The 17114-nt window shown below is 37.4% G+C and overlaps 1 protein-coding gene across 4 annotated transcripts in view; it reads right to left on the bottom strand.

The window, feature by feature from the left end:
- The window catches only part of csmd3a (CUB and Sushi multiple domains 3a), a 398763-nt gene that overhangs the window by 142644 nt on the left and 239005 nt on the right, over nucleotides 1–17114 (bottom strand). For all 4 annotated transcript variants that reach the window (XM_065298900.1, XM_065298902.1, XM_065298901.1 and 1 more), the window contains exons 32-33: nucleotides 3000–3113; nucleotides 791–886 (exon numbers count right to left, since the gene is read on the bottom strand). In XM_065298900.1, the coding sequence (XP_065154972.1) occupies nucleotides 791–886; nucleotides 3000–3113 (210 nt within the window). The remainder of the gene's footprint in view (nucleotides 1–790; nucleotides 887–2999; nucleotides 3114–17114) is intronic.

Below are 17114 nucleotides of genomic sequence, written 5' to 3'. Positions count from 1 at the left end.
GGGAGTTAATTCCCATAGACCTCCATGTTAAAATGGCCAACTTTACATTAGAAAATAATCTGTTTATATATAAAGCTAAATTTGCCCTCATGACAACTTCTACTTCCTGAACTTCAGCCAGCTCCTTGTTTCCTGTCTGCCATTATTGGACAAACTGATTAATCCAGGTGTGTCTGACTATTGTTGTTGTGACTACTGAGGTCAGGCACACCTGGATGAATGAGTTTGTCCAATAATGGCAGACAGGAAACAAGGAGCTGGCTGAAGTTGTGCAGGAAGTAGTGCAGCTGGGCATAAAGCCTATTAAGGGCGTGGTCACTTGAGTGACGGGTGAACTGCCAGTGCTGTCACTACCGCTGAGCTAGGTGGGCACATTTTTAACAACCAGCCACCTTAGCTTCACCCACGTCCGACTCTTTACCCATTTTCGGTCTTCCGCGAGGGATTCGCAGTGACGTGCGGCCAAGATGGCGACGCGCAGGCACCGCCTACTATTGGCTTAAAAAAAGATCTTCACAAACCTATGGGAGATGTTACGGACACTACGTCCATATTTGTTTTACAGTCTATGAATAGTATGCACTATAAAAATCACAGTTTTTTTAAACCATGGTTTGGTAAAATAATTATTGACCCAACCATCGGCTGAAATAACCCAGCAAGAGATAAACTCAACGACTGGGTTATTTTTCCCAGCCATGTGTTAAATACAACTCAGTATTTTTAGTGTGTGGTGATATATTTCTTTATGGCAGATGCTTTTTATTTTACTAGAGTTGAAACTACGTACCTTGATATACAAAATGAAAACCCTTTGCCGTGTCCGGACCTTCAGTTTTAAACTTGATGGTTATTTCGTTGGCAGAGCTCAGTGGCAAGGGTTCTCCTTTGAAAGCGGAAATTAGGGGAGGCAAGGGGAAGTAAAACAGTTCTGTTATCTGTTTGCAGTCTCAACAGCGACATAATTGAGATCATCAATATATCTGCTGAGGACTGACACATCAACAGGGTTAAAGGAAATGATGTGTCGCCTCCAAATGTCTGAAACCACAGTGAAAAACTGCTTCTGTGTTGCCATTACTGTCTGATTTGATACAAAAATGTTTTACTGCAAATTATATTATAAGCATGCACCAATAATTTGTAAATCTGCAGGCTTAAGTATCATAATCTAATGATGAGATTAGGAGCATCAAAGTTTGTTTTCAATCATTGGTTATTCTTTAATTTCAATCTTTGACATGGTACTATTTGCTAACATTTGTTAATGCATTAGCTGCATGAACAAACAATATGATATTTTTTACCAATACGATTGATCTTTTCTTATTTATGTTACATCATAGAGCATTAACTAATGTTAAAGCGAAACTCCAGCCAAATATAAAATTTGTAACACCCTTGGAGTTATTTTAGTAAATGTCCTTGCTCTCCCAAGCGTATAATGGGAGAAAACAGGGATCAGGGAACAACTTCTTACTTTAAAGCCCAAAAAAGTGCATTCACCCATGCATTCATAAAAAAGTAATCCACATGGCTTAAAGCAGTTAATAAATGTGTTTTGCGGGTTATTGATGTGATATTGTAAGAACAATTTAGTAAAATCTCTTTGCTAACTACTGGTTTAATTGCTGAAAGGCCACACGTTGCTGGTCAGGTCAACGATATCTCAGAATATGTTGCTTATAGATTATGTATAAGAAATGTTTGGTTATCGTGATGCATGCACATATATACACAATCAATGAACACTTGGTATTTTGGCACTTAATCCACCTGTTTTTACTCACTAAACAATTTACAACATGCAGCCTAAGAGCCCAATCACATCAAATGCGGTTTAAACGCATGGAATTGCAAGGCGCCACACTGGGATACCTGGCAACCCCATTGCAAACTTTGGAACAGTCCATTTCTGACAAAATGAAAAGTTGTCCATGTATTGGGGAATATCATTTCTACAAATATCCATATTTTAAACCATATTATAAACTATAATAACTAACTTTTGGTAACTACGCCATTTCGGACTCACGCAATTGACAAGTGCAATGTACCCATGGTAACCAGCGCTCACTACGCTAAAACTTTCGCATGAGAGATACCGCCGTTACCAGAAGCTAGTTATTACAGTAATAAAGTTTGAAATCTGTATATCATTCTGCATTTTATTTTTTGCAGAATACCTTTATAAATCCATTGAAGCCGTGTAAATTACCACTGTTACGGATAAATGCACTTTTTTGCATGCAAAGTCAGAAAGTGTTCCTGTGTTTTACCATTACAGTATATAGCTTAGAAGAGCAAGGACATTTTCCAAAATAACTTCAAATGTGTTCGTCTGAAAGATACGGTGTGCAGCTTAAAGTAACTCAACAACCTTGCATCCTTTAGTAAAGCGGATCCATGAATATGCAAATTAGTCCACGCCTCCACTCTTGCAACACCGCTGATCATTGTGTAGACAGTTTCAGACACATAACTGCAAATACTATAGAAGTGATTTGGTACCGTCAACTGTGTGGTACTTTCGCTTTTGGGTGAACTTTCCCTTTAAGAGTTACACTCTAAAAAATGCTGTTGGGTGATGTTGGGTCAAAACTGGATGAACCGAAACGCTGGGTTAAATTAACCCAGAAAATGTTTACATGTAACCTAACAATGGGTTCATCCCTTATGACCCAATACTGAGCTGAAAATAACCCAGCATTTAGCTTGGCACAAAAGTGATATTTTTCTCCCTTTTACAAAACTTTTCCTTCTTTGAAACTTTTCAAAATCCTAAACTTTTAAAAAGTTTATTTCCAGGTTAAATGAAAAATAGAAAAAGGAGATTTCCATTGTGGTCTCAGACTTTTGAACCTCTTGATACAGCCGAAGCACATCAAGAGCAAATCAGACCGTCACCATGGTATTCCTACATTAGTTTATTGCAGCCTCTTCTTATCAGATCTGTCTTCAGGTGTTCTCACATAGTGCTGGTAAACAAAGCCTTTTACCTGGGTGAGAGCCATAAACAGAGGTGAGGAGAGGCGACTCCACTGAGGGTCCATCGAAGATCTCCACCACATCATTAGAGGTCGTCTGAAAGAACACAAACTGACCGAAGAGAACTGTGGAGAAAGACAAACCAAAGTATTTTTTATTAATTATAGTTTATTTAATTTTTCTGTTATTTTTATCTTATATGTGACCATCTACAACAAAACCAGTCATAAGTCGCACTGGTATAAGTACCTGTCATTAATTACTTATTTTAACGATCTGAAACGCAAGTGCGAAGCGCAAAGCGCAAGTGACTTTGTGGGCGGATCTTGGGCGCTGTTGCTATTTTCCCGGCGGGAGAAATAACTCTTGCGCCAGGCGCAAATTTATAAGGGGTTGGTCTGAAGTAGGTTCATTATTCATAGGTGTGGTTTGGGCGTAACGTCAAATAAACCAATCAGAACGCTATCCAGTATTCCCTTTAAACGCAAGGGCGCAAGTTCCATGGCGGGTTGCTATTATTATGACGGATTTACCAGGCGCACGCCAGGAGAGAAACTCAGTCCAACCCCAAAGTACACTTACAAATCAAGTTCACATACATTAAGTTTTCTTATGAAAACATTTTAATTATTATTTACATAAAATAAACGTAATACAGCCACGCAACAAACGTATGAAAATATTTTAATCGTTATTTGCATGATAATTTTTTAACGCAGCCACACAAAATAAATAAAAACTATCACCACAATGATTTCCTTATCTCATGTGTTAATATTTTTTTATTGTAACAATTTATGATTTGCAAAAATAACTGTTGCATCTGTGTAGATTAGATAAGCAAAGTGTGTGCGCGTTGTGCACGCTATACATTATGGTCAAGCATGCGCCCTTAAAATAGCATAATGAACAACGCGCAACTGACTTTAGACTAGTTTTTTCTGGTCAGTGGCGCAATTGTTTTTTGAAACTGCAAAATAGCATCAGGGATGGTTTGCGTCGGAAAACGCCAACTTTTTTGCGCTGAACCGCCCAGGGAGCGCAAGTTCATTCCCTAGTTTGCCGACGTGCGTCTGTGGAGGGAAAAACCCGCTGTGTGCCGGTGCAAAATACGAATGATACATGCGTCACTGACAAAGTCAATTGCGCTGGGTGCAAGATAGGGCCCATAATCCTGCTCTTATTGTGCACGATTGCACATTTTAAAGTAAAATTTCCAAAATAAAAATGTAGTACATTAAATTAGAGATATTGTTATGATTATTCTTTAGGTTTAACCCATAAGGAACACCATGGGTGCTTTTAAAAGGAACCGGAGAGAAACAACAAGTATTAAAGTTCCAAAAAGACAAAACTCCAGTATAGACCATCTGACACCTTCAACAATACAGCCTAATATTTCATCTCTGATCCAGTACGGCTCCCAAGAAAATCAGCATTGAATTCAGCAGGAGTGACTAAAGTCAATGCATGCAGTCCCAACAAGAGATCTGAAGATCTGCGGGGAAGCACAATAAATTCATATTGCTGCTGTAAGCAAAGCTATAAAAGTGTAGAGAAGTCGATACTCTTTAAAACTAAACTATACGACATACGAAACTATAAAGCAAGTTACTCAAACGGGTTTGCCCGAGGCCCAGAAAACAAAGTGTGCCTTCAGGAAACAGCGATATATTAGACAAATGATAAAGAACTACAGAGCAGCGGCGCTCGAGGTGAGAAAAACTGTGCCATATGTTTGTCATTTCGTATGAATAATTCAAAATCAAACCTTCTTTTACTTTCAGACGTTTCAAAGAATTATATTTTCTGTAATTGAAAGAGGCACAGCAGAAAGCTCACGTGTTTCTGTGAAAGAAGCGGCACATATTTAGTCAATTTCAGAGACACGTAGCACTAAGCGAATGCCATGCCAAGGTTAATACAGTAATTGAATTCTGAGCTGTACTGTATGTAATATTCTGGTGTTGTTGTTTTTTTTTAATGCTCCATTCCAATTCTCCTATGTATACTGTGCACTAAGTATGTGCAAAGAAGTATGCAACAGTATGCATGTGTGATGCAAAAAAGTACGCAAGTGCACCTAAGATGCCCAGACGCCGGGTGATACAAATAACATTACATTTTACATTTATGCACTTTGAAGATGCAAAAAGTGACTTTTTTAAGCTGTAGTATGCACTATTCGTGTATGCGTGTTCCCTTGAGATCAAACCCACAACCATTGTACTGCTAAAGCAATGCTCTCCAGTACCTACTAAGCTACAGGAACCAAAAGTAAAGCATGCAGGTATATTAGGGATACTTATTACAGTGCATACTCATTCTGATTTAGTGCGCTATTTAGGACAGATAGTATGCGAATTGGGATGTAGCATACAGTAAACTTGTGCCTTTTGCTGATGCCAGAGATGTAATGATAGTAGTAATAAACACACTCATCCCCTAAATCTCTATCACAGTCTCTTACCCAAGTAACCCTAAGGGTAATCAGTATTAATAGTGATGGTTGCCTTAGCAAACATCATTTATTAACCCTCATTAACCGGCTTTAATCGACCTCTCTGTTGTAACCACCCCAATTATCAGCAGTCAATAATGAACTCTCTTGGGTGCATACACGACTACAGGAATTAATATTTCAGTGGATCATACGCTGTGTCCCCACCGGGCACATGGCACGCTCATATAATCGTATAATACTACAAGTTGAGGAAATGAGTCTAAGTCATGCATTTAATATACGATTAATTCTGACAGATACAACCAATGCTAGTTAATTGGATCTTTTGAATTCCATATTAGGATGTCGTACAGTCTTATTCTTCACAAAGGTCACACATACGGACATCACTCAGCGATCACATATCAATTAAACACGTTTCACACAGAGCCAATCAAAACGATCTGAGCTCTTTCACCAAAAGCGTCATTAACATGTGTACAGAGCCGCCGGCTCTCCAACATCACAGGTCTGTCGACTTTTAATGGTTTATTATTTCAAGGAAACGACGCCGGACGTTGGCACGGCAACCTCTTTCTGCCTCAACAAGGAAAGCGAGGACCATTAAAGCAAATCCAGTAGACATCTTTACGGCTGAGGTCACCAGCCTGATCTAGAAAGGATAATGGTGAGGAGCGGTTTCTTGTCCCCACCAATCTAACTGCACCTTCAGGCTTTTATGGTGCCGCATTATTGCTTGCGTGTTACCTGTGAACAAATAAATCAGCGAATGCTCACAGCTACTGTAGTTATCTGAGGTTTCGGAGGAAAGCTTCTGGTTAAGATGAAGAATTATCCTGCCGCGTTTATGGAGCAAAACACTTTCTCAGCCGCTCGGTTCTGGAAGCCCATTTATTTTCTCCGAAGGCACTTCAATAAAATTCTTCAATAGAGGTTTAAGGAAATCAATCACTTATTTCAGAACACGAAATGCTTTGTGAAGCATTTTAAATTAGTCGTACATTAGAGTCAAATACAATATAATTAAAGTGTATTGCATATTTAAATATGAACAGTATAATGCAGACAATTAGTTAGACCAGGGGTGTCAAACTCATTTTAGGTTGAGAGCCGGATGGTAAATAATGCCACCATGTGAGCGCTGTAATATTATTTTTAAACCTTTGTGTGCTGATAATTGTGTTCATATTAACTTAAACTAGAAATTAATTAGCAAGTAAACTAGAAAAACATTACATGTCATAAGTCCTCAGAAACATTACTTTATGAAGCACTGCTACTTGGGCGAAGTGATTAGCGCAATACTTGTGCAAGGTGTGATCAAGACATGATAGCCACAGAGTTTTATAGGACCAACCTGCTAGGCATCGATGAAGTACAATTAACTTATAAATGGAAAGTGGTATTTATTAATATCATATTGTCATTATTCCTGTACTGTGGTTGTCACAGTGCCACTAAGTTGTGTTGCTTTTCAATATCAATATACAGCTACCGGTTTAGTTGCATAACTTTCAGCAGTGCGGCCACGTACCCGATAACAATTGTTGATGTTTGTATTTCTGTTCCGTGAAGAAGATTTTTAATTCAGAAGTATATTTTTGGTGAACATGGTATTCAGATTCAAAGATGTTTTGCCAGTATACATGTCTCATGTTTATATACATAGAAGAGCAATGTATAAAGGGTTTAAAATATGGGTAACTGAGAGCATAGCTAAAATGCATAAGCTGACATATGCAAGGAAAAAAGTAAAAACACATCAAACATAAAGCATGCTAAAAACAACTACATGGGAGGAGTTTTAATGTTTAGTGAACTGTATATTAGGATGAATTCTGAAAAGACTCTTGAGCTGACTTGGCCATCAACTCAGCCTTATTGTTGTTAGCAATAAACTCATCTTTATGGTAATGGAATCCTCTGCTGAAACATATTGTTCATAATCACTAAAAAAAACTACAATATCGGCATGTGAAACCGTCTGTGTTTTGCCGTTTTCCACGTGTCTCCTATTAAAAATTAACTAGACAGTCGCCAGTCTGTTTTTTTTTTCAACTTTTCCCCGCCATTGACCAATTATCTCTTCATTTAAGAGAAAATGCTTCCCTGCCAATGAAGCTTTCCTGATGAGTTTTTACAGTAATCTATAATTCCGCAAATATCCACCAGGTGGAGCTCTTACCCATTTATAAAAACTGAGGCATCCACTTATTCAACAAGATTGTAAACTCCGTGTTTGTTTTGATCATCGTTCCAAATCTGATCTCTAACAAAAGTCCTTTACAAAAATGCAATTACCTGTGATTTTTATTTTTTTGAAGAAACTTAACCATATTTGAAAGGATATAACAAACGAACATAGGATGTAACTTTTTTCCGTTTTGTTTGTTTAAAAGCAGAGGGTCTGTTCTTCATTTGATATATTGTACGTTTAAAAGAAAATTTTCCTGGAAGACATTTTGTGAAACTTTTGGAAAATGATCACAAAACATGCTGCGGGCAACTTAAAAAAAAGGCTGTCGGAGAAAGAGTAAAATATGTATTTAATAAAACTGTATAAATCATCATGCGAGCTGGATTGGACACTTTTGTGAGTTGTGTATGGCCTGCGGGCCATATGTTTGACATCCCTGAATTAGACAGTAAACAGTAGAATGATTAGTTCACCCAAATATGAACGTTCTCTAACCCCGGATTTCCACCGACTGCGGAGCAGCTGCAGATCAGCTCCGCTGCGTTACGTCTCCGCACTCTGCCGTCCGCCAATACCCACCAGTTCCGTTTTTGTTGCAGAGCGGCTGCGTGCTGAAGTGACGAGGTCTCGCAAATTCACGTGATGATCGCGCGATACCTAGTTCTGTCTCTGCCCATTATGCCGTTGAATTATGACGTTTTTACAAACCAGCCCAGATCACAACACGAGATCTCGCATAGACAGAGCAGTACATCAAATACATCCAAAATTCAAAAAATAAGAAGGCTGCTAAAACATTTATATATGCTTTATCTTTAATGTATTTATTTGAAACTCCCCTGGCTCTGTTCCTGTCTATTATTTGTTGTTTCTGTATTAATGACTTTATTTGTGTGTGTTTGTAATGTTTGTATTGCAAAGATTTAATAAAAAAACACGAGTTCTCGTGAATTCAGGTATGATCACGCGATAAAGTCATGGCTCCGCCCTGCGGAGCTGTCCGGCATCCGTCAAAAATAGAAGCTCTGCGTATTTGTGCCGGAGGGCTGCGGATGGCCGGAGCTGTGACGGATTCGGAGCGCAGTCAGTGGAAATACACACATTGACTTGAATGGAAACCGATTGACTCCGCCGCCGTTCCGCAACGGATCCGCAGCCGTTCCGCAGTCGGTGGAAATCCGGGGTTATAATTTACTTTTCCTCATGCCATTCCAGATGTATATGACTTCCTTTCTTCATCTAATAGTAATAATAAAGCTCCAATTATCATTGTCAGTCTTTATCGATTCATGATTGGTTCTTTTAACTGGAAGGTGGGACCAGAATGGCCATATCAAACGTTGCATTTGTCCCTTATTCAAAGTAACAGGAGTGCTAAATCTAGTTATATCCCATATCTTTGGTATCATGTAAGATCAAATCAAGGCATTTAAAAAAAAAATAATCCTCAACTGAAGAAAGGAAGTATATACATGCGAGATGGCATGGCATGATTGATGTCAAATTTTGGGCAATATTTAATTTTTGTGTGAATTACATTATTCACCATTGCCTCTGCAATCTTTCACTGTGATTCAAGTAAGAATTTGTACACTAGATTGCCAAAAGTTTTGGAACAACCCTCCATATCACTGAACTCAGGCGTTCCAATCACTTCCATGGCCTCAGGTGTGTAAAATAAATCACCTAAGCATGCAGACAGCTTTTACAAACATTTGCTAAAGAATAGGTTGTTCTCATGAGCTCAGTGAATTCAAGCATGGTACAGTGATAGGTTGCCATCTGTGCAATAAGTCCATTCGTGAAATGTCCTCCCTACTGAATTTTCCACGGTCAACTGTTAATAATATTATAACAAAATTATAACAATTGGGAATAAGAGCAACTCTGCCACAAAGTGGTAGACCACTTAAAATCACAGAGCTGGGTCAGTGCATGGTAAGGCACATAGTGCGCAGAAGGTCTGCAACTTTCAATAACTGCAGACCTCCAAACTTCATGTGGCCGTCAGATTAGCCTAAGCACAGTACATAGAGAGCCTCATAGAAAGGGTTTCCATGGCCGAGCAGCTGCATCCAAACCTTACATCACCAAGTTGAATGCAAAGCGCCGGATGCAGTGGTGTAAAGCAAGCCCCCACTGGAGTCTAGAGCAGTGGAGACGTGTTCTCTGAAGTGACGAATCCCACTTCTGGGTCTGGGTTTGCCCTTTGCCATGAGAACGGTACTTGCCCGACTGCATTGTGCCAAGTGTAAAGTTTGGTGGAGGGGGAATTATGGTGTGGGGTTGTTTCTCAGGGGTTGGGCTTTGCCCCTTAGTTCCAGTTAAAGGAACTCTTAATGCTTCACCATATCAAGACATTTTGGACAATGTTATGCTCCCAACTTTGTGGGAACCGTTTGGGGATGGCCCTTTCCTGTTCCAACATGACTAGTGCAACAGTGCACAAAACAAGGTCCATAAAGACATGGATGAGCGAGTTTGGTGTGGAGGAACTTGACTGGCCTGCACAGAGTCCTGACCTCAACCCAATAGAAGATCTTTGGGATGAATTAGAGCGGAGACTACGAGTGAGGCCTTCTCGTCCAACATCAGTGTCTGACTTTACAAATGTGCTTTTTAAATCCATAAACACACTCCTAAACCTTGTAGAAAGTCTTCCAAGAAGAGTTGAAGCTGTTGTAGCTGCAAAAGGTGGTCCAACTTCATATCAAACCCTATGGATTAGGAATGGGGTGTCATTCAGGTTCATGTGCAGGATGTCAGGCAGGTGTCCCAAAACTTTTGGCAATATAGTGTATACAATTTTATAATCCACAGAAGCATCATCACAATCTCAGAGATCACAGAAGGTTTCTAGTACCACAAATCATTATAACAAAGGAGATAATTAATAAAGTTTTAATTCCAGGACTGTACAGATGCTCTTCTTGCAGATGTAGGATTACAACTAACGATAAAACCATCATTAAAGTGCCAATTCTGTGTTTACAACAGCCCATCAAATGATCCAAATTTGCAAATATAAAGAGCCCAAAGTCATAAGAGAGACTAATATAAGTGAAAGTTTAGATATAAAACGACGGCTTCAACAACAGCGTGTCAGAAAAAGAACTGGAGTCTAACTAGACCTAAACACCGATAAAATGAGGTAGCAAATAAACAAATAAAAAAGACTTGGCGAGCCGCATACTGTAAGTGGGAAAAGCCCATCTTATGCCTTAATGCTAGAAGACGGCAGAACTTCAAAGACACAAAAACACCATGAACACAAAACCCCTGCCGTTATGAAACAAGCTCAGTGTCAATTATATAAGGCAATTCAACAGACTGTAACAACAGCAAACAATTGACCGAGCAAAGTAACGAGAACTGAACGTTGTAGCGTTATACGTGCTAACTCATGCCTCGAGAGTCTGACCCTTCCCAGCATGCACCTAACCGCCAACATATCAGACCAAGTTCAACCATCCAATGAGTGAAAAAAATAACATTTTGCACTAATACAACTATAGTGAACTGGATTAACACAATGACTACAAGATCTTATGTTCCTGTTTTGACTATACTGGCAGAAAGTTTTAATATGAAGTGCTTATTGCACTTTTGCCTGAATACCATGAACTCAAAATAAGAATATATCAAGAATATCTATATAAGAAGCTCTTTTCTCTCACTGTATAGTATACATCAATAGTTTCATGTGTCTATTTTTAATTCCCCTAAGGAACATCCAAGACAAAGCTGACATTGAAATGAAACATTTCTGAGATGTCTGTGAAGTGTCCTGAGCTGTAAAAGAGCATCTTGTGAGTCTGTGTGTAGGCAGTGAGCTGAGGGAATAATGAGACGTTTTCTCCTAAACTCTTCTTTTTCTCAAGTCATTTCTATGAGCTGGTTTATTCAGTAAGCTAGCTTATGTAAATGAAGTTTAAAAATGAAACAACCATGTAGTCCCTACGTCTAGACCCATTTTACATATTTTTTTCTAGCACAGTATTTATTTAAAAGCTGATGTTCATCACCATGTTTTTGACTTAGTTCAGTGGTGTTTTTGTAGTTACATCCCCTATGTGTGTTGTACCAGATAAACACTGCTATTACTCTACAAACAAAGTATGGAAACAATTTACCATACGGTTGTTCACTGTAAAAAGTGAAAGTTGGATCAACTTAAAATGTATAGTCGTTACCACTTGAAGTAATTTTTATCAACTTAAATTTTCTCACTTTAACTGAAAAATTCAAGTTGAAAATGTTTATCTTGACTCTTTCACCGCCATTGACGAGATATCTCGTCAATTAAGAGAAAACGCTTCCCCTCCAATGACGAGATTTTCCGTCTTCCCGCAATACCGCTATTATCCACCAGGTGGCACCCTTCTGCAACTTTTTAAACCCGGAAGTATTGCCCTATGGCAAGCGGCGGCATGTCCGTGTCTGTTTTAAAGATCGCTCTGAATGGGATCTCTATGAAAAGTCCGTCTGTCATGGGCTTGCCAGACATTTCGTATAGACTCAGGTCTGAGTGTATTTGGCAAGACCATGACAGTACTATGTTCGGTGTGGGAACATGTGGAGTCATATAGTATGTGTGGCTTCCACGTGTTCCCAGTGTTTTGTGGCTGTCATGGTCTTGCCTGACCTTGGTTATTATCCAGGTCGGATGTTAGAGGGCAAGGCTATGGCAGCATTGTGTTTACGTGGGAATACGTGTGTTTTCACATCATGTATGTGTGACACGTGTTCCCAGTGTCTTGTCACTTTCACCCTACTCCCTTATGTACTCGTGTCTTACGTGATTAATTATGTTCACCTGTTCCCCATTGATGTGCTGTCTTTATAATGCCCTCGCGTTCTCTGTGTTATGCGCGTGCGTTGTTGTAGTTTCAGAGTTTTCATGTATTCCGTGTTCTCTGTTACCAGTTCTTGTTTTGTTCCCGTGTTTTGGTTTGTGTTTAATCCCAGTGTTTAGTTATTCTCTGTTTTACCCCCACGTGGGTATTTTCTGTTCTGTTTTATTAAATATATAGTTTATTTTTGATACATCCTCTGCGTTTGGGTTCTCTCTTTGTTTTTTCATTATTCGGTGTATTCCCACCGTGACACCGTCACAAAAATGGAATTATCTCTGCTTTTTGCTCAAAATGTGGTGTTTTTGCAGAAACCTACCCATATTCAAAAGCTGATTACAAAAGAACCACTGAAGGTAGGATGAAACGGTTTTTTTTGTTGCTTGAAAGCAAAGGGTCTGTTCTTTCATTTGGTATATTGAATGTGGGAAGGCATTAAACTTTGGTGAAAATCATGAAAAACGCTGGCTGGCAACTTTTTAAAAAAAAACGCTGGCGGTAAAAGAGTTAAATTGTTACCAATTTTAAAGATTTTTCACCTTAAATGTATCACTTAACGTGAAAAGCACTCCCACTCTATTTTCCATGAAGTCATTGTAGGAACGAGTGAGTCAAATGATGTCACGATTTTTGATAGCGCTGTTTGTCTACTTTTCAAAAAAAGTTTGAATGCGAGTTTACACTGCAAACAAATGATTTTTAAGAAAAAAAATCGAAAAATATTACATTTAAGTAATTTTGTGCATAAAACAATCAAATATATAAGCCAATGGGTAAGCAAAAAAATCTTGAAAATTTTTCTTAAACACTAAATTCAAGAAAAAAATCAAGAAAAATTAGCTATCCCCATTGGCAGATTTTTTTTGCTTGTTTTATGCACAAAATCACTTAAATTTGATATTTTTTATCTAAAAACTAGACTTACTAGACTTACTGTTTACTAGAAAAAGCATCTTAATTTAAGAATTTTTTGATATTTTTACTAAAAATAAAATAAAATACTAAGAACTTTTTTTGCAGTGCACGTGTTTACTAGAACCTAAAGTGTTATCCCATATACAGTGTTACGACGTAAATAGTACTCAAATTGTATATTATATGCTATTACAAGATGTTCATGCGAAATCTGATGTAAACAACAGACTATATATCTATATTTCATGGATTATACGCATTTGTGGACAAAAATGGTCATTGGATGTATTCTATTAGACAGTTTTCATGAGTTATTCACACATCTGAAACAGACTGGATTCGATTTGCGATCGTTATATCAACACAAAGGTAAGAAGTCCCGTTTATATTTTGCATGTTGTCATCTGGACTTCTGTCACAAAATACTACATTTATGATGCTAGAGCATCTGTATCTCAAAACAGAGACCATGCACTGATGCTAAACCCGTAGATATTTTAAACGATGTATAGTAATGTTAATATTATTAATGTTTGTAGACAGTAGGCTATATAGACATTGTTAGCAGTGTTAAAAAAACTGACGTCATCCCGCCCACAAATTTGTGCGCGTCGAGAGGTTAGAGTGAAAAAATCTAAACTTTTTATAAAACGTACTTTTTTAGGTGTTTCTAATTTAAGTATTTTTTCTTCACTTTTAACAGTGTATAAGTTAACATTAGTAAATGTACAGCTAACATGAACTAACAATGAACAATATAGCTTGTCAACTCTTTCTTCATTGACAAGTTAACTCGTGATTTTTCTTGACGAGCAAAACGACCAAAGAAAATAAGTCTAGTTTTAAGAACAAAAATATCAAATTTAAGTGATTTTGTGCATAAAACAATAAAAAAATACCAAAGGGTAAGCAAAAAACAACAACACTAAATTCAAGAAAAAAATCAAGAAGAAATTGCTTAGCCCATTGGCAGATTGTTTTATATTTTTGGCCTAAAAACTAGACTTATTTTCTTGGGTCGTTTTGTCATCAACAAAAAGCATCTTGATTTAAAACATTTTAGATATTTTTACTGAAATACTAAGACAAAAATACTAAGAATTTTTTTTTCTTGAATTTTTTTTTTTGCAGTGCATGGTGCATAGCCAAATCCACTTTTGATGGAAAAAATGGTCGGCGCACCAATTGCATGGTCTAAAAGAGTCATGTGTGTGTTTTAGACCTCACATGCAATAAACCAATCAGAGTCTCATCTTCATAATCTTTAAAACCGGCGCATGTATCATGCCGTATCTGCTATTTACATAGCGAAGTTTGCAAGAGCAAAGACGCTTCTCCATAGGTTACATTGATACATGCAATGACTATTCATTTTGAAATGTAGGCATTCTTATCTTTACAGTATGTATACAATAATAATTTTACGTGTAATCTTTTTATTTTTAACATTATGCATGTTTGTGTGCTGCTGCATGTCTGTAATGAGTTGTGCACTAACGCACCCTTTATCTAAATAAAATAAATATTGCGCCATTGACTTTAGACCAGATTAGTTGGTGTTTTCAGTTGCCTTAAAATATCAATGCGCCTGAACACACATCGTTTTCAGACAAGCACGCCCATCAGCAAACAAATGAGTGCAAGTGCATTTGCTATTTCAACAATATGCGCAGGACGTGAAAATGATACCTGCATCAGGCTGAAAAAAGCAAAAAATTCGCCTGGTATCGCATTACCAAGGCTGTATAATAGGGCCCATTGTCTCTCCAGTTAGCTGACTACACTTCCATTTCTTTCAGACAAGTAACTCGACCATTACTACTTTAACTGCTTTAAATGATTAGTACCTTGTAACTTGACAAGCTGTAGTTTCACAGCAACCCTGATGGTAATTGCATTCATGTGCAGTTTGGTTCAGACGGAAGATTGAAAGGTGGAATGATCGCATGTGGACTCAATGTCACCTAATGTGTTGTTTTCCACTCGGGGACAGAAATGAACACATCTGGACTTCCCAGCATCGAGAAGCATTCCCTTCTGTTTCATGCAACACATACACACACAGCCCCGTACTGAGCAACCTATCCTCCAGGCAGGATTTTCATGTTCACACTCTCTGCAACATCTGCCGCAAGTTTAAAGGGGCGTGAATTTATAATTTGGAGTGTTGACAGGAAGCTGGTCGGGATTAGCATTTGCAATACAGCCAACGAAGCGTCAGCTAAGATTACCGAAGGGCTTAGGACATTGTGATTGGCATGAAAAGACACAAAACACTACTCAAACCCCGCATGAAACACGAGCCTGTCTGCTGCCGTTCACATTCATCTAATACAGCTCTTAATACAGCAGATCAAAATTTTGTATCCATGGAAATTGGTGAGGGACGTCAGTACAACAGGAACAGATTTAGTGCGGTCCCTCCCAGATGCACAATCAACGGTTGGTCGACAACTTTCTATAAACATGCATGCAGGAGACTAATATGGACAATTCATGCCTAAGGTGTTTGTTTGGCAGCTCTAATGCGCCTTTTCTTCTTAGAGACAGATGCTATTTCAAAATGTCCGGATTTATTATTTGTGACAGGATAATTAAACCATAAAGGCCGGCCAAAACTCAGAGAATCGCTTTTTTATTCTGTTCATAAGGTATTGTATAATTGAAGAGTTTAAATACAAAGTAAATTCTTTTTGACAGCTGTGTTTGTAGATTGAATTATCCTTCTGCGACCTCTGATTTCTAAAGGACACTATTCTTATCGAGATGTTGTTGTGTTTTGCTTTCATGCCTGTCACTTTTAAACATGAAAACAAAATGTAAAATAAAAGAAACATTTTGTCATCCCCATTAATCCTAATGCATCATCTTCACTGAAACCCAAAATCTGAGCTCGTCTTTATAATACAATGAAAGTGAATGAAAGGTCTATAAACTGCAAAAAATTATTGTCAAGAAAAAAAGTCTTAGTATTTCAGTAAAAATAAATCAAGCAAAAAAATATTCCAATGGGGTAAGCAAATTTGAATTTAGTGTTTAAGAAAAATGTTCAAGATTTTTTTGCTTATTTTATGCACAAAATCACTTAAAATGTATTTTTTTTGTCTAAAAACTAGATTTATTGTCCAAAGTTATTTTGCTCATTAAGAAAAAGTATCTTAATTTAAGAATTTTTTGATATTTCTACTGAAAACAAGACAAAAATACTAAGTAAGAAAGTCATTTTTTGCAGTGTTGCATTTTTGGCAGTTTTGAAGCTACGCAATCGCAACTTTAGAAGAAAATAAATAAATCGAGACAGATTTTTATTCTTGAATAATTAATCTTCTTACACTGCAAAAAATAATTTTCAAGAAAAAACTTTTAGTATTTTTGTCTTGTTTTCAGTAAAAATATCTAAAAATTCTTAAATTAAGATGCTTTTTCTTGATGAGCAAAACGACTCAAGAAAATAAGTCTAGTTTTTAAACTAAAAATATCTAATTTAAGTGATTTTGGGCATAAAACAAGCAAAAAAAATCTGCCAATGGGGTAAGCAAATCTGAATTTAGTGTTTAAGAAAAATTTTCAAGATTTTTTTGCTTATTTTATGCACAAATTCACTTAAAATTTATTTATTTTTGTCTAAAAACTAGATTTATTTTCCAAAGTCATTTTGCTCATTAAGAAAAAGTATCTTAATTTAAGAATTTTTAGA

Source organism: Paramisgurnus dabryanus, chromosome 13 (genome assembly GCF_030506205.2).
Source record: "Paramisgurnus dabryanus chromosome 13, PD_genome_1.1, whole genome shotgun sequence".
In the NCBI taxonomy this organism is placed as follows: domain Eukaryota; kingdom Metazoa; phylum Chordata; class Actinopteri; order Cypriniformes; family Cobitidae; genus Paramisgurnus; species Paramisgurnus dabryanus.
Note: the sequence above shows the minus strand (reverse complement) of the source record. Positions and strands in the feature narration are given on the sequence as shown.